Below are 19550 nucleotides of genomic sequence, written 5' to 3'. Positions count from 1 at the left end.
CATATAACTGAATCACTATGCTGTACTTCTGAAACTAACATAACATTGTAAATCAACTATACTTCAATAAATATATATATATGAATAAAAACAAGGAAAAAATAACTGCTATAACCACTTTTATTCAACATTGTACTGAAGATGCTCACCAGTGCTATAGGCAAGAAAGAGAAATAAAGAGCATAAAGTTAAAAAAGGAAGAAATAGAACTATCTTTTATTGCAGATGACAACATCAAATACATAGAAAACCTTAGGTGTCTCCAAAAAGCTACTAGAATTAATAAATAAATTTAGTAAGGCTGCATGATACAAAATAAACAAAATTATATTCATTTCCACACACCAGCATTAAAAAATGGAAAATAAAATTGCTCAATCATTTCCATTTAAATTAGCTTAAAAGTCATAAAATTTTTGGAAATAAATTTAACAAAATATGTGCAAGATCTCATTACTGATAGAAATTTTTAAAAGCTCTAATTAGTGGAAATATATACCATGTACATATGAAAGGCTCAAATAAAAATTGAGGGAGTTTGTCACCAGTAGATCTGCCTTGTAAGAATTGTTAAAGGAAGTTATTCAGAAAGAAGGAAATGATATAGGTCAGAAACTTGGATTTACATAAGAAAAGAAGAGCACTAGCGAAGGAATAAATGAAGGTAAAATAAAATCTTATAGTTTTTTTACTCTTAATTTATCTAACAGATAACAATGTGTTCAAAATAATAGTAGCAATGATGTATGAGAAAATTATAGCTTGCAGATAAATGAAATGAACCACCAAAAAATGTTACAAAGAAAGAGAAGGAGGAATTGGGAATACCCTGTTACAAGGTACTGGCATTACTCATTAGGTCATATGTTGTTATTAGAAAGTGAACTCAGATTAATTGTAAATGTACACTGACTTCAAATTCTAGGGCAAACACTAAATTCTTTTAAGAATAAATGGTATTACGAAAGGAGAGAAATGGAATCATATAAAATGCTCAATTAAAACTATAAAAGGCAGAAAAAGATAATGGCAATGGAAGAAACAAAGAAAAGAACAATTAAAACAGTTACAAATATGGTAGTTATTAATTCAATATATCAATAACCACTTTAAATGGAAATGATAGAAATATACCAATTATAAGACATAGACTATAAGGTCAGATAAAAAATAAGACCCAACTATATATTGTCTATAAGAAGCCCACTTTAAATGAAAAGAAACTAATAGATTAAAAGTAAAGTTATGGAGAAAGATGTATCATACTAATACTAACCAAGAGAAAGTTGGAGAAACTATGTTAATTTCAGACAAAGCAGACTTTTTTAACTGAAGTACAGTCAATTACAATGTGTCGATTTCTGGTGTACAGCACAATGTCTCAGTCATGCATATACATACATATATTCGTTTTCATATTCAAAGCAGACATTAGAGCAAGGAAAATTATGAAGAATAAAAAGGAACATTATATAATATTAAAGGGGCCAATTCTCCACGAAGAACTAACCATCCTTACTATGTATGCGTCTAACAATAGAGTGTCAAAATAAGTGAGGCAAAAACTGATAGAACTGCAAGAAAAAATAGACAAGTCTTCTACTGTAGTTGGAGACTTAAACACCCCTCTATTAATAACTGACAGATTGAGCAACCAGAAAATTAGTAAGGATGTAGTTGAACTGAACAGCACCATGAATCAACTACATCTAATTGACATTTATAGTACATTTCACCCAAAGGTATCATAATACACATTCTTCTCAAGCTCACATGGAGTATTTACCAAGATAAACTACATTCTGGGCCATAAAATACATCTTCACAAACGTAAAATGACAGAAATCATACAAAGTATTCTCTCTAACCAAAATGAAATTAAAGTAGAAATCAGTAACAGAAAGATAACTGGATTATCTCCAAGTATCTGTAGATTAAACAATACACTTCTAAATGACATGTGGGTTAAAGACGTCTCAAGAGAAATTTTAAAATATTTTTTATTAAATGAAAATTAAAGTGAGATACAGTGAAAGAAATGCTTAAAGGGAAATTCATAGCATTCAATGCATGAATTAGGAAAGAGGAAAGGTCACAACATTGTAAAATGACTGTAACTCAATAAAAAATGTTAAAAAAGAAAAGAAGAAAGATCTAAGATAAACCATCTAAGGTTCCACCTTAGGAAACTAGAAAGAAGATCAAATTAAGTCTGAAGGAAAAGTAAGAATACAAATAATCTTTTAAAATCAGGGCAGAAATCAATGAAGTTGGAAAGACAAAATTAATAGAAAAAAGTAATGGAACTAAAAGCTAGTTACTTGAAAAGACCACTAAAATTGATATATCTCTAGCCAGTCTAACCATGAAAAAGAGAGAAGGCACAAATTGCTAATATTATATATGAAAGAAGGGTCATCACTACTGATCCCATGAAAAGAATAATAAAGGAATATTGTTAATAGGCATATGCCCACAAATTTGATCACCTGTATGAAATGGACCAATTTCTTTAAGGACACAATCTACCAAACTCATACAAGGAGAAAAATGTCATCTGAATAGGTTTATATTGATAAAGAAACCAACTCAATAATTAATAACCTTTCAAAACAGAAAGCACTAGGTCCAGATGGGTTCGTTGGTGAATTCTATCAAACATTTAAGAAAGAAATGATATCAATCTTGTACCCTCTTCCAGAAAACAGAAGCAGAAGTAGCACTTCCTAGCTCATTTTATGAGGCTGGCATTACTCTAATACCAAAATCAGACAAAGCCATTACAAGAAAGGAAAATTATATATCAATATCTCTCATGAATATAAATGCAAAAATCCTCAAAATACATGCAAAATTTATCAACTTGAATCCAACAGTGTATACAAAGAATTATACACCATGATGAATTGGGACTTATCCCAGTTATGCAAGTCTGTTTCAACACTGGAAAATCAACTAATGTAATTCATTAGATCAACAGGCTAATGAAGAAAAAACCACATGATCATATCAATAGACACAGAAAAAGCCTTTAACAAAATCCAACCCAAATTCATGATTAAAAAAAAAAGCCCCTTAGCAAAGAAGGGATATAGAGAAACCACATCAACTTGTTACAGAATATCTACATAAAACTTACAGCCAACCTCATATTAATGTTGAGAACTTAGATGCTTTCCTCTAAGATTGAGAACATGGCAAAAATGTCTCTTCTCACCACTCCTACTCAACATTATACTGCATCAACTTATGCAATAAGGTACGAAAAACAAAAAGATACTCAGTTTGGGAGGGAAAAAAATTAAAGTCTTCATTCATGATTGTCTACGCAGAAAATCCCTAAGATTTTCACACACACACACACACCAAAAAATAAAAACAAACACAAAAACAGCAACAACTCAAAAACCTCTTGGAACTAGTAAGTAAATATAGCATGATTTTGACATACATGATCAATATGCAAAAGTACACTGCTTCCCTATATACTAGCAATGAGCTACTGGATTTATATCTTAAAACACAGTACCATTTACATGAGCACACACGAAAAAAAAAGAAAAGAAAAAGAAAGACATACATAAGTATAAATCTAACAGATATGTATATAATCTATATGAAGAAAATTACAAACTTCCAATAAAAGAAATCAAAGAAGCTCTACATAAATGGAGAGATATTCCATGCTCACAGATAGGAAGACTAACTATTGTTTAGATTATCAATTTTTCACAACTTGATCTATAGATTCAATGCAATTCCAATCAAAATTCCAGCAAATGATTTTGTGGACAACAACAAAATGATTGTAAAGTTTATATGGACATGCAAAAGTTCCAGAATAGCCAACACAATTAAAGAAGAACAAAGCTGAAGTTCTGACAATATGTGATTTCAAGACACCCTAAAAGCTATAGTAATCAACACAGTATGCTATTGGCAAAAGAAGAAACAAATAGATCAATAGAACAGAACAGTCTATAAACACACCACACAGATATGGTCAATTGATCTTTGACAAATGAGCAAGGGCAGTTCAATGGAGAAAGGACTGTCTTTTCAATAAACGTTGCTGGAAAAATTAGACAACTACATGTAAAAAAAGAAAGTCCAGATTCAGACTTACAGCTTTCACAAAAAAACTCAAAGTGGGTCATAGATCTAAATGTAAAATGCAAAACTATCAAACTTCTAGAAGATAACACAGGAGAAAATCTAGGTGACCTTGGGTTTGATGATAACTTTTTAGATAGAACACCAAAAGCACAATTCATGAAGGAACTGATAGTTTGGACTTCATTAAAATGAAAAACTTCTGCTCTGCAAAAGACGTTGTTAAGAGAATGTAAAGAGAAGCCACAGAATGAGAGAAAATCTTTCTAGAAAAAACATGTAGACAATTATTGCTTTCTTCCCCTTAGAAAATATGGACAGGTCTGTGAGGTAGTTCAAAAGATACCTTCTATGGCCCATTCTCTCAAATGTAAATAGGGAGAAAATATTTCTAAATCACATATCTGACAAAGGACTGGTATCCAAAATACACAAAGAACCCTTAAAGACCCAACAATAAGAAAACACCAGCCCAATTAAAAAGTGGGCAAAGCATACGAACAGACATCTCTCCAAAGAAGATATACAAATGGTAAATAAGCATATGAAAAGATGTTCAACATCACATGCCACTAGAGAATTGCAAATGTAATCAACAATGAGATAACATATTTTCTGATTCTAATTCCATACTAAAATCCAAAACATTGTCAACACCAAATGCTGGCCAGGATGTGGAGCAACAGGAACTCTCATTCTTTGCTGATGGGAATGCAAAATGGCACAGGCAGTTTCTTACAAAGCAACACACAGTTCTACCATGCAATTCAGCAATTGTGCTCCCAAGTAACTACCCAAATAAATGAAAACAAAATGCTGAATGTGAATGTTTATAGCAGCTATATATACAATCACCAAAACCTAGAAGCAAACAAGATGTCCTTCAATAGGGGAATGGATTAAAAAAAAAAAAAAAACAACCCTGTAGTGTATCCGTACAATGGAATATTATTGTCATAAAAAGAAATGTTATTATGATGCCCCCCAAAGATATAGATGAATCTTAAATACATTTAACTAAGCGAAATGAGCCAGTCAGAAAAGGTTAAATCCTATATGATTTCAGATGTTATTCTGGAAAAGGCAAATCTATAGAGATTGTAAAAACATCAGGGGTTGGAGAAGGGAGGAATGACTATGTGACGCACAGTGGATTTTTAGGGCACTGAACTAGTCTGCATGATACTGTAACAGTGAATAAGACTGAATCCGATCAACTATTTAATTAATAAAAATGTATCAACATTGGTTCATCCTCGTAACAAAAGCAACACACTAATACAAAATATTAATGGTGAGAGAAACTGGAGGGGGAGGAGTGATGAGAGAGGGAGAAACTAAGAACTCTGTACTTTCTGCTAATTTTTCTGTAAACCTAAACTGCTCTAAAAATAGTCTAATAGTTGAGAAATATAAGATATGGATCCTGATTTCAAAGAGCTTACAATCTAGCAAGAGAAATTTAATTGTAATTGCTATGTGACAGACTTTTCTATGTAACCAAAGAAATATGAAAATATTTTTAAATTATAAGACTTCAAATGCACAAAGTACAGAAAACAATAAAACATCTCCAACTACCCAAAATCCAATTTTAATAGTAACTTTATCTCAGATTTGCTTCAGATTTTTTTAATGAGCAATAAAACTTTGCAAAAAGAGCTGAAATCCTTTGAATTCCTTTCTATACACAAATAATAATTTCTATTCATTTTCTCTAATCTTTCTTCTGCAAGCAAATGTGAATCTAGTCTTATTTTCTCCCTCTTTTCTGTAGCTTACCCTTGCACATAATGAATATCCAAAATCCTTTCAAAATCGTTCATAGAGAACTTTCACATCTTCTTTTACAGCTGCATTATATTCCGTTGCATGACTGTGCCCTAATTTAACAAACTAACCTCTTATTGATGACACTTGTGTTGTTTTCAATTGTTGCTTCAAAATTGCATTGTGTATTTTGCAAATGTACAAATTCATCTCTAGTATAAATTTCCAGAAATGTAATTTCTGAGCCAGAGAGCACACACTTGTCATTTTGCCCCACAGGGGTTATATTAATTTGTATTTTAACCAACAACGCAGCCATATGCGGGGACTGAGACAAAGTACAATGAAGACCTACATACCATGTATATAATAAAGTAAGCAGGTTGGAGGGGGTAGAGCAGTGCTTAGCATGCAGAAGGTCCTGGGTTCAACCCCCTGTACCTCCAATAAATGAAAATACTTTTTAAAAAAATCAGGGACCCCCCTCCCCCGCCCCCCAAAAAAGAAAAACAAAAAAGTAAACGTAAAACTCGATTTTAATGCCACGATAAACATACCTTCGTCAGGACCTGGAAGTCCAGGTCTGAATTCAGAAATTGTGGATCCCTTGGAGCCCCACGTCAGAATGTGGCGAGCAGATCCGGGCTGCAGCTTCCCTCTCCGTCTTGGCCCGCACTTGGGGGACCTTGCGCTCACGCACGCCGACGCCCCAGCCCACACCCCCCAGCTCTTTTCACACCGCCTCTGAACAGGCCTGTGAACAGCCACCCGTCGCGGTCAGGGAGGCACAAGCAGTGCGGCCGACCTCTTTGAGGATGACTGGGGAGACGCAGGCACAGACCTGGGAAGCCGAGCAGGGGTCTGAGGACCCGGATGGAAGAGCGTGGGCTGGCCTGGGAGGACCTGGGTGGGCGTGGCCGCCTGGCCTCACACTTCTCTGTGTCGTGGCCCCTTTATTTTTATGCATATGGCTTCAACATGCCTTTTTTTGTCTTGACGTATCTCGCCGTGAATTTATCTATTTAAATTCATCTTCTCAAAAAACTAGCCTTTGGTTTTGTTGACCTCTGCTCTTGTTTCCTGGATTTATATCGCAATTGATTTAGTCTTATTTTCATTACTGCCAAACATTTATGTTCATGACTGCAAAACATACTTCCTTCAAACTGGCTCTTTTTTTAACTTTTTAAGTTAGAATGCTTAGATCACTAATTTTCATTCTGTTGAGCTTTTTAATATATACCTAACATCATAAATCTCATTCTAACTATATTTTTAGCTATGCCCAGAAGTCGTGATATAGAGAGCTTCCACTGGCTTTTTAAAATTTTTTTAAATTCTCAGCTATTACCTCATTTTTCTTTTTTTTTTTTTACTTTCATCTTTTGACTTTTTAAGTATTTTGTAATTTTTATTTTTTTTTTGAATTATTTAAAATGTTTTTTTTTTCTACATGTACTGGAATTTTCTTGGCTTTTTATTCAGTGCATTCTTATTGTATCGTATTGTAGTCAGAGAACATCATCTCTGGAACTGGTTCTTTGGGACTCACCAAGACTTTCTTCTGAAAATAATATATATTCACCATTGATTGTGGCAATTCAAATATACAAATCCACTAATAGTATCCAGTTCGTTAGATACGTTTTTCAAATTTCTGAATCCTTATTGATTTTCTCTGCTTGATCTATCAGTTTCTCACAGGAAAGCATTAGACTCAAGTTCCCCAATTGTAAATTTGTGTATTTATCTGTATAATTTTGCCATTTTGCTTTATATATTTTGAGTCTGTGTTTATGTGATGCATATAGGCACAGAATCATTGATCCTTCCTGTGTTGGATTACTTCTTCTGTCTCTGAGTAGTAAAACTTTTATTCTTCATAATATTTTTTGTCTTAGAGTCTATTTTTTCTGATATTAATATTGCTAACCCAGCTTTCTTTTGGGTTGGACAGTATTTGCCTAGGGTTGATTTTATCATCATTTTCTATTCACCTTTTATGTGTCTTTAAATGTTCACTGTCTCATAAACAGCACAAGCTACATGTTGGTTAGCTTCAATGACATCTATGACAATATCTTTGCTTAAACAGGTGAGTTTAAAGTACCTAAATTTATTGTGTTTGTTATTTTTATCTTATTTTTCCACCCATCCCCGCTCACTTTTCTGCTTTCAGTGGTATTATTTATTTTCTCTATTTCATTGTTTTCTAGTACAGATGTTCCTCAGTATCAGCAGGGGATTGACTGGTTTCAGGACCCTCATGAACACAAAATCCACGAATGCTCAAAGTTACTTTATATATATAAAGTGACATAGTATGTTCAGACCTCCCTTTATCTGTGGATGCAAACCTACAGATATGGAGGGCCAGCTGTATTTTAGTAACCACCTAGTTTTTAAATCCCCTGTAATACTAGTCTTTTAAGATATAGAAAACAATCAATGGTTATTTAGATCTAGCAAAAAGTTGTCAGTTTCTTCGCTTGCCATGATGGATTTGTTCCTTCTAGGTTCAATTTCTTGCTTTCTGAAGCAGATGATTTCATCATTCTTTCAGTTAGGGTCTGTGAATGATAGATTCCCCAAAGTTTACCTGAAAATGCTTTTATTTTACCCTTACCCTTGATTGTCAGTCTCATAAGGTATGGGATTCTGGGTTGGCGTCACTTTGAGAATATTATCCCACTGTTTTCTATAATTTGTTGTTGCTGATTAATTTTTCTTGTCTAATTGTTATTCATTTTTTTCATTTTTAAATCACTTTACTGTTTATGCGATAGTCACATTTGAATTGGCAGAACTGTTCCCAAGACAGACAGGACAGGGACCTGTCATTCCAGGAAGAAATAAGTGAAGGTTTTCATAAAGCTTGAGAAGTACCATAGTAACTAACACAAGGATGGCTGCAGCAATCTCAGATAACACTGCCAGGGTGAGCAACTGGGTAGGAATAAGGCCTGGGACCACTGCTGTTTCCTAAGGGGAATTTCTCTTTTTTTTTTTTTAAATTGAAATACAGTCAGTTCTAAGGGGAATTTCTTAATATGCTTAGTAAGAAGATCACTTGTAACACACATATAAATGGAGTAGAGTGACACTTCTGCAGAATAAATTCTACAAGTTCCTGGGCAGGTTTTCCAAATCTCACTAGTTGCTGAATAATGATTCTGCAAAGATAAACCCATAAACAGATATTCAGGGAAATTTTACAACCAGTGAAATTCTTAAGCCACACATACCAAACCTACATACTGTGAATTAAAATGGTGCTGTGTTAGGGCTTCTGAAAGAACCACAGTTGGAAAGCTTATTCAAATAGTAGATCCTCATCCTTCTCTTCAGCCAGAAGATTAGCAGGCTCCATCACTCTCCAGCTGCCCTCCGTTGCTCCAAGCCCTTCTCAGACTTTTCCTTGAGAATCTTTTCCTTCTCTTGTATTTTCTTTAACCTGTAGAACTCTTCTCACTCTCTCCCATCCAGCTTTGTGATGATATAAGCAAGGGTATGTTCAGTCTGGGGAATGATGACATGGTCAATGGCATTTACACACCTGCTGGTTATCTTAATAGCTTCATCCATAGTAATAAAGGATGTCTGTTGCAAAGATAGTTCCACCAGTAGATCCACTTCTTTGGCATAATTCCTCTTCAGTTTATCCAACTGTGTGCCACCTCTGGCTAAACCAGTCAGTTCATAACTGCCAAGTCCTTCATGGTAATGTTCAAATACAGGCAAAGTAACAATGCTACATTTTCTTTCTTTGCTCTAATCTTCACTTGGGCTTTATTTACATGTTGGATAACTGTGATGCTGAAGTCTCCTACTGTGAACTTGGCTTCAGCAAGGGAAAAGACAGCTTCTATCATCACTGCACCCAGCAACATTTGAGTCTCTGTTATCTTCTTAAGGATCTGTCAAAATCGAAGAGCTAACACATCAGATTTTATCTTCAGGGGGTTTCGACCTGTCTGTCTCCTTTTAACTGATCTTTCACAATAGTCTGGGCCATTCGCCTGGGAAAGATTTCAGTTTCAGTCTTTGCTCAACATTCTGACAATGACTGTTCGGCTCAGGTCCTCACTGGGCAATCGTGGCTGCAGCAACCCCAGCCACAGAGTCTTTCTTTACCAGAATCAGCTGGTTGTGTCTAATTGTTATTCATTTTTTAAGGTTTTTTTTACCTGATGCTCTGCAGTTTTACCGCGATATGGATTTGTTTTTGTTTTCCTTGCTTCAAATTCAGTCACTCTTCAAAGAAAATTCTTACTTGTTCCAATTTTGTCTCTCCCATATTCTCTGTTATCTGGAATTTCTGGGGGATCCTGTTGAAATTTAGCCTTATATACATCAAGTTTCCTAGTCTTATTTCTTAGTTAACAATTCTTTATATTGCTCTATTGCAGTATAGGTAATTTCTTCAGATTTTCTTCCATCTCCCTAGTTCTCTCTTTAATAATTTCTAACCTTTTAAATCTACTCATTAATTTTTTTTATTATTATCACTTTATTTTTCATTAAAGAAGTACTATTTGGTTCTTTTTCAAATTCTATCTTTTTAAAAGTACTTTTTCTTTTATTGTGATTTTTCCTTCTGTATTTTTAACTTTTAAACCATTTTTAAAATATTTTATATTCTCTTTCAGATGGTTTTGTTATATACAGTTCAGGAAGGGTTAATCCTGTTGGCTGCATTTCATGTCTCTCCATCGTGGTTCATTTGTAATTTTGGACTGTAAATTCACCTTTATCTTATTTATTGTTCTTCCATGAGAGTTTTATGGATTCTATTTGTGACAATATTTCCAAAGAAAATGTCGTGATGACTTCTGTTCTGATCTTGGGGTACCATCAGTAGTTGTCAACCTAGTTTCAGGATAATGTCTCACTGGGGCTTTCTGCACTGAAGGTAAGACAAGTGCAGATTCTGTAGCCTGGGGTTTCAATTACTCGTAATGACTTTTTTTTTTCTTTTCCTACTCTTGTCCCTGAACAGATGATAGAGCTATTTAATGCTTCTCTGGGTTAGTGAGCAGAACTTTTCTAATCTCCTTTTCATGGTTGAAGCAACTTTTTAAGGCTTCAGGGTTTATCCCTGTGGTTCTGGTCCAGCTTTTCCACTTCACACAGGATGGAAGTCATGCTTCCTATGACCATGTGTGCCTTGAAGCCACAGCCCCCAGACTCTAGGGCTTATGCCAATGTCTGCCCACCTTTAGGGTATTGATTTTCTCTTTGTTTATAACACCTGGAATTTCCCTTCAAGACAGAAAGCCTGCTATATTTTTGAATTATTTTTACATTTTATTCATAATTTGTTTATATATGTTTATGTTTATAAACAGGAAAGACATCTATCCATGTCTACGCAAGTCTGCCTTTTTGCCATTACTCAAGAATCACATCTTATACTTACTGAGTATTCTGACTTCCTTTAGAGAAGGGCTACAGCTCCTATCTCCAGGTCCTAGCACAATGCCAGATGCATAGAAAGTACCTGACAAATATTTGCTGTCTGGCTTATTTGCCACTTACATTTTGTTTGAGAACATCAAGCCCAGGCTCGACTGTCCACTTCTCAGTTATAATCACATTTTAACACCTTGTGCTCCCCAGTTCAGGGCCCTATCCTCTGAAATACCTGAATTACCCACAAAATATAGCAAAAGTAGTATTAGTATTTTTAAGCCACTGTGTTTTAAGTAAAGAAAATCACACCCACAGATGACTGGATAAAGAAATTTTAGCATATTTATACAATGGAATACTACTCAGCCATAAAAAAGAATAAAATAGTGCCTTTTGCAGCAACATGAATGGACCTGGAGATTGTCATTCTAAGTGAAGTAAGCCAGAAAGAGAAAGAAAAATACCACATGATATCACTTATATGTGGCATCTTAAAAGGAAAAAAAAGACACAAATGAACTTATTTACAAAACAGAAACAGACTCAGAGACATAGAAAACAAACTCATGGTTACCAGGGGGGAAGGGGTTGGGAAGGGGTAAATTGGGAGTTCAAGATTTGTACATACTAACTACTATATATTAAATAGATAAACAAGTTTTTCTGTATAGCACAGGAAACTATATTCAATATCTTGTAGTAACCTATAATGAAAAAGAACATGAAAACAAATATATATATGTATATGTATGACTGAAGCATTATGCTGCACACCGATTATTGATACAACATTGTAAACTGACTATACTTGAATTTAAAAAATAAATAAATTTTCAAAAAAGAAAGTCACACCCAGAAAGATTAAGTGGCTTGTGTATATCCTAGAACTACTTTCTTAGAATTATGGACTCACCAAACTGAGAACAGCTGTTCATTAGCCCAGCTTCCTCATTCTACATAAAGAATATGTAGAGAGTACATTCTCCGTAAAGAGTAACACTTTGCAGATGAATAATTGCTTGGTAGCTGAGTGGGGACTAGAATTCAGGTCTCTTGGTTAGTGATCAGGGGCTCCTGGTCCTTCTCGCTGTGGCCACCTTCACCACAGGGGTAACAGGAGAGTGAGCATCAGCGTCATTTTACCTGAGGATCCGTATGCTGGAACACATTTAATAGCAGTATTTTTCTTTTACAACACCAATGTGATGATAATAATATTTCCTCACATTCTTTTAAATTGTAACAAGTAATATTTCCATAAATACTAGCCCTATTTTAACCTCTTTCCTATACATCATGGAAAATTAAATGCAGGACGTATATGACACTCACACTTCCTGTTGCTTGAAAAAGTAGCATAAAATATTAAAAATTCCAAATGGAAAACATGAATTGCATTTCTTCTCCCAAACTAGACAAAATTAGAATCTATTTTGAAAATTCTAGTTTGATTGAGTGGGAGAATAAAAATACCTTTCCTTACTCAAAGACATGTCTGGCTCAGAGTCTCCAGGGCTTTAAAAATCCAGGCAACTGTCATTTGTCCCAGGCCAGGAATTTGACATATTTGGGTGAAGATAAAGTTCACTCTTAAATGAGAGGACAGTGTTTATGTAAGTTTATTCCCTTGTGGGAAGAAAATTACCTAAAAATTTTCAATGAAATACATAGTCTTTACTTAAGGTAAAGGTTGTTCAGTATTAACTACCTGTTTACATATTCTGATAAACCAGTTAACTGTTTTAATAAAAGTTTCCCCAATGGTCTAGTAAAGTAAAAACATTGAAAAATAGATGCAGGAAGATATGACAGTTCTTAGAACTGTTTCTTTTTCTGTTTTGAGCTAGTCAGCTGAACTTAATGATTAAACCTATTGTAGACCTTCAATTTGATAAGTTGAGTTTCGATCCAAAGGTCCATTCTAGGTCAGTGCTATCCTTTCGGGGTGTAAATCAGGGAGTGGAGCAAACTGTGTGCTAAATTACCTAAAAATTCTTAAATTAAAAATACTAGCAAACATTTATTGAGTGGTTGCAGAGTACCAGAAATCATCCTAAACCTGTAAATGTATTAACTATTTAATTCTCATAATAGCCTGATAAGGCAGGGTTTAGTATTACTCCCACAATAGGAAAACTGAAGCACAAAAATTTTGAGTAATTCGGTCAAGTTTACTCAGTAAGTAGCAGAAGCATTGGGATTTGAATGAGGCTTCATAGCTTTCTCCTCTCTTACTCATGTAGTTTTTTTCCCCAACTCTCACGTACACACTCTTCATCACCATGTTTCACACAAATGTTCTTCAGTAACATATGTTACTGTTAGAGCAGGCAGATAACTAGATATGAGCAGAGAAGGGGGGACGCAGGCCAAATGGCAGGATTTGGGCAGAAAGGAGGAGCATGGGCCAAAAGCAGGAAACCACACACCATGTAAGCACCAGGTCCTTAGATAGAAAAAGAAAAGCAGGAACCTCTGGGCTAAGTGGTCACACTTTTGGGGGTGATGAGTAGCCTGGAGGCCAACCAAGAAATGTGGAAAACGTTAGGAATCTATAGTGTCTGAATGTAACCTTCTGCTCATTATGCCCTCATTTCAATAAAACTAGCCCTGCAGATTAGAAGTACCCGTCATGCACTGATGCCATGACACTTCTGATCCAGACTAAATAAGGACAAAAATCCCTCCTTCCTTGGGGAAGGTGGAGTTAGGGTGAAAATCAGGGAGCACGACCCCAAACCCTTCCCTCCACAATGAAAATTCCGCCTATTCATGTTTACAGCCTATGTAACCAGCTTACCAAAGAAACTCAGGGCAGCTGCTCACCTGAGCCTGCTCGCTCTCCCCTTGAGAGTGTAACAACTATTCCTTAATATATCCCCACTTCACTTTCTTAACCTACATGTCCCATCTCTGAATTCTTTCTGGGGCGGGACAAGAACCTGGACACTGGTTACATACACCAGCAACATTACCAAGGACCACGGATGGGGTGTAGTGCCAACTGGTGCGTGTGGAGGCCCTGTGATCCCCAGCCTTCCAGCCCTTAGGCAACTGCCTGCTCCTCTTTGGGAGATAAACTCCTGGCAGGTGTTTGCCTTAGCAAATCGACAGCCCTGAAATAACTAGCCTCCCCATAGCTCAGGCTGACTTGTCTCAACCCATGTCTCCTCCTTATCAGAATCATAAATTCCACTGCCTTGCTTGTGTTAGTCCATGTCTCCATCTTACTGGAGTCATAAATCCACTATCCTCCACATGCCAAAGCCCCTTACCTCATTTATAGCCAGTCAGAAGTCTGTTCCCCTATTCCTTTGGGTTCAAAGCCCCTTCCTCAATAAAAGACCCTGTACGTTCACACTTGGTGGACACGCATGAAACTCTTGCCTGTGTGGCCTGCTGTTGCCTGTAGCAGCAAACCTATTAAACATTCCTTTGTTCTTAAACTTTCCCTTGCCTTTGGTAAATTCTTTTTACCAACCTGCGTCACCAGCCCAGCTGTGTCCCCCAACATGGGGTTGTATTCAGAATTCCAACTAAAAATATTTAATACCTGGAAATCAAGGAAAAATCCCATAAGCCAATGTTCTAGCCTCTTTAGTTAAGAAAATGACTTTAAAAATTAGACCAGCAACTTAAACACCAGTAATTCTGATGTTAAAATAATTCACGCCCCTCAGCCAATTACACAACAAAATCTCTTCCAAAAACAGAAACAAAAACACTTCCCTTTCATAGGAATTATTTTTCTTGATTTAGCAAGTGATTATAAGAGGGCATAAGACAGGAAATTGATAAAGGAGCGGAAGAGAGATTTACAATAGCAGGATTAAGACTAAATAACGCTACAGCTGCCTAAAACCCAACTTCTTCCATCCTGAAAACACTTCTCTGGACTTTTTTTCAACCCCAAAATACCACCTGTCCTCCAGAAAGAGTCAGATGAGTTTGATTTATATCATGTTGGCTCTTGAGGGAGTACTGCGATTGAGTAAAATGAAAGCCAAGTATCTATAACATGGGTATAATAGTAACTACCTCAAAGGTGGTTGTCAGGATTAAATGAGATAAGACGCGTGAAGTTTTTAGCATAGTACCTAGGATACGATAAAAACAAAACAAAACAAAAAACCCCTCAATTGTACATTTTATAATAATGAAATACACAAATAGCATACAGCCACATTAATGTTCATTCTATACTCAACCAATAGCAGCTTTGATTCAAATTGAAAGTTACTTAGAGCAGAATTTAAAATTTTTTCTATTTTTTTACAGGGAGGCCATTACTTTTTCATAAAAAAAGAGAAAGACATAATTTTTATATAAACATATTAATCATAAATAATATAAACATATTATTTATACTGAAAATAAATTTTGAATGTGATAAAATTAACTTACCCCAAATTGTATGTGTATGTGTTCATGTATATTTTTATAGCTTTCATCAGTTTCTCAGAGATATCCATGACCCTCTCCTTAACAAATAAATTTAAAAGCAATTCATCTCCATACCCAGACAAAGAAAGCAAAGCAAGACTATTCAATACTTACATGTGCCAACTAAAAATTGGCACCTGCCATCTGCCTCTTTAAGGATTAAGTCAGAAGCCACTGCAGTCACTGACTTTCAACACATCCTGACAGGAGTCCAGGGTGGAGATCAGGGATGAGGCACTCCGTGCTCTGGGGAAAACTGGCAGAATAGGCCCTCAGATAGATATTTTTGTAACCGAGCAGGACCCTGTGGGGCCTTCCTGGGACAGACCTCTCCCCCATAACCTCTGCTGTATGTCCTCTCTTCTAATAGTATCTCATGTATATTTCCTGAGTTTTTCAGATGCTAAAAACCACTACCAAAGGGAATAAGTTAACTACTTGATGATAGAGAGCAAGTAGCTCCAGACCTTCTGGCGCCTATGGATTGATAGTGTTGACTTCCCTGTTACCTCAACATCAACCAAGCTGAGAATTTTGCACAGCTGATCACTACCCTGTGACTTCCCTTCCTTACCTGGCCTTTAAATATGCTTTGCTGAAACACTTCGGGGAGTTTGGGGTTTTCTTGGGCATGAGCCACCCCGTCCTCCTTGCTCGGCCCTGCAATAAACATTTCTCCGCTCCAAACTCTGACATTTCAGTCTGCTTGGCCTCATGGTGTGTCAAGAACAAAAACTTGCCTTCTGTAACATTTTCAGGAGATTTTTATGAGCCCAAATTTTGTATCTCCTCATATCTAGAAAAGCACTGAAATTGTTAATGGTGATATCTGCTCCTCATGACTAGCAGCGAGCCTCTGCCTAAATGTGTGCTTGACTGCATGTCCCTCCCTTCACTTAAGTCATATATATACTGGCTTTCCCCACTGCCTTAGAGCTGTCTGAGATGCTGTCTCCTGGGCTGTACTCCTCATTTTGCCCCAAATTAAACTTAACACACAGCTCTCAAGTTGTGCTTTTTTTTTTTTTCCAGCAGACACATGAGATGGGATGAGATGGGATGGAAAGGGGCAGACGAGAGTGGAGTGGGATGGACCAGAATTTACCAACTAAGACAAAATCTGAAACAATGTGTAAGGCAAAACAGTAACAGCACTCAACATTCACTTTCTCTCTAAATGACAGCAATAACCCCCTCCTTTTCTGCTGGGTTTACCCCCAAACGGAGGGATGTTCCCTTATGTAAAGAGCCACCAGAAAAAAATTTGCTTAGAACAAGGAAGTGTTTGTCTTTTCTGTGGAGCTGGTATGCTGTTATGGTTAACCATGGGTTCTTCGTTATTTTTTATCATGGCATTTTGGGTCTTAGTCCTCAGGAAGCACAGGGTATGTTTTGTATTTATTTTTAGCAACTCCTTCTAGCCTTTGACTTTCATATGCTTTTTTTAAATTGAAGTATAGTCATTTACAATGTGTCAGTTTCTGGTGTACAGCACAATGTCCCAGTCATGCATATATCTATACATATATTCATTTTCGTATTCTTTTTCATTAAAAGTTATTACAAGATATTGGATGTGGTTTCCTGTGCTATACTTTCTATCCCCTACTTTGTCCTCTTCCTTATAATGTTTTTGTACTTTGATCCTTGTTTCAATGGTTCTATTGTACCTGTGTTCTTTACAAGTCACCACAAATTTCCCTTTAAAGTAGATGTCATTAAGGAAAAGAAAGAGGCAAGAGAGGGGGAAGACAGGAATATTTCTTTAAATATTTAAAGTATAACCTTTAAATAAGGCCTTATACATTTAGCAGCCTCAACAGGGTAAAACTTGAAGTTCATAGTTTTTTTTTAAACTTCAAACTATTTTACAAACCTTAAATAAACAAAACACATTCTCCCCAACTTTAATTTTCATTGTTTTTGTTCTGATAAATTTTCTTTTGCTAGTTCTCTAAATCCTATTAATACAATATTCTCTATATGTATTTCTTTAGGGAAAAAAATACCCAGATCCATTCTCAGCTACCACTCCATCAGCAGCCAATATATTTGACTTCTTTTGTCTTCAACAGTGAATCTTCCCAGCCTTGCATCGTGCTCCTGCTGGTTCCCCCAACCTTCTGTCCTCCATAGTTACCTCTCCTGCCCTTTCTTGATGGGCATTATTTACCCTTATTTACTCAGTTTCACTAGAACTGTCTCTGTGTTTTACAAAAGGGATTGCTCGGCACACCAGGCTTTGAAGTCCTTTATGTCCAACCCCTCAGGGAACAAGGGAGCCAGTATTAGGTTGTGAAAACTCTCTGTTATGAGTTTCTGGGGACTTTCCTGCAATATCAATGTTGCACACCATTTGTCCGCCCTCATGCCCCCTTTCCCAGGGTCAGCTCTAGCAGACAGCAAGTGACTGGCAAATACTTGTTGAATAACCAGGAAAATTGTTTTCTAAATGATCTTAACTTTCAAGTCGTTTTCTACAGCTGAAAATTTGGAACTTTGTGTGCAAAATATAAGATTGTTTCATTTACAATCCTAGTGAAAACATTCCTAAACTTCCTTCTTGAAATGAAATTTCATTCTGAGCATGTTTGGTTCTATGTGTACATGGACTTCTGTGTGTGTGTGTGTGTGTGTGTGTTTGTGTGTGTGTGTGTCCATAACTATTTTCCTTTCTTGGATTTAGCTAAACAAACATGAACAGATGTTATTAATGATTTTAATTATTACTCTGCTATTCATTTAGTCAGGAGTTAAAAGAGCACGAAGAGGCCAATTCAGCCATGTCATTTGTCACCCTGCTCTCTCACACTCACACACACACACATTCATGTACACACAACCATATGCTAGCCATCAATTGACCCTCATCTTCTATATTGCATAAAACGTGGGCAGCCGCAGCCTAGACATGTCACTTGCCAGTACTGGTGTGTCAGATGGCAGGGACAGAGGCTCAGCGCCTTCTCTTGCTCTGAGTTAAAACTGGCAGGACGACATTACCTCTCTGGATCCTGATCACAGTCCTCCAGATGGCCAGTCCCAAAACGATGGCGGTCAGCAGCCCACACACAATGGCCACCAGTGCCTTGAGGTCACACGCACGGCAGGAAGCCATAGGGAATCCAAACCGCAAATCCACTCCTGGGTTGAAAAACAACCAGCTTCTTTTCTTCCTGAGCCAAGATTTAAATCAGAAACTATTTGAAAAAATAAAAAGAATTCCTTCTTTCAGGATTCTATCAGGCAGATGTCCTCATTTTTTAGGATTCAGGAAGTTAATAAGGCAGGAGGCAGTTCAGATCACCTAATAAAAGGCACATACTCTGCTTGCAATTTCCTCGTTCTTTACCGAACGAGAACGTGAAAAAAGTGATTGGAGTTATGGGGAAAGGAAGATAACTCAGGGCAATAAAGGAGAAAGGGAGGGAATAGCTCCCAGGGTCAAAGTGTAAGCGTCCTGACAAGCAAGTGAGGAAGGGAACAAAAAAATTTAAAAAACAGAGAAGAAATTAAGGAGATGGTGAACCTGGTGGTCACCTCTGGCTCAGCTGCCTGTGTTTTGTTAGGATGCGCTAGCAGAGGTAGACCAGCAGGTGCTCCAACGAGAGGTCAAACAGTGATACCCACACCTGAGTCCAGTAAGGAGCCCTCACTTTGACAGCTACAGTGGTGAGTGAGCATTACTGGCATAGGGTCAGTTATGAAAATCCATCCGTTATGGGCTGAATTGTGTCCCCCTAAAAATTCATATGTTGAAGTCCTAACCCCTGGTACCCCAGAACAGGATCTTATGTGGAGACAGTCATTAC

The 19550-nt window shown here is 36.5% G+C and overlaps 1 protein-coding gene and 1 pseudogene across 1 annotated transcript in view; both read right to left on the bottom strand.

Annotated features, from left to right (window-relative positions):
- Positions 1-19280, bottom strand: part of ADGRG7 (adhesion G protein-coupled receptor G7) — a 66885-nt gene extending 47605 nt beyond the window's left edge. The window contains exon 1 of the mRNA XM_010966386.3: positions 18742-19280. Coding sequence (XP_010964688.2) covers positions 18742-18856 — 115 coding nt within the window. The 5' untranslated portion in view covers positions 18857-19280. The remainder of the gene's footprint in view (positions 1-18741) is intronic.
- LOC141577482 (V-type proton ATPase subunit D pseudogene) lies at positions 4107-15017 on the bottom strand (annotated as a pseudogene).
- Positions 19281-19550: the final 270 nt, after the last annotated feature.

The sequence above is a fragment of the Camelus bactrianus genome, chromosome 1 (assembly GCF_048773025.1).
Source record: "Camelus bactrianus isolate YW-2024 breed Bactrian camel chromosome 1, ASM4877302v1, whole genome shotgun sequence".
Lineage (NCBI taxonomy): Eukaryota > Metazoa > Chordata > Mammalia > Artiodactyla > Camelidae > Camelus > Camelus bactrianus.
The sequence above is the reverse complement of the archived record's forward strand: the minus strand, read 5'-3'. Positions and strand labels throughout refer to the sequence as shown.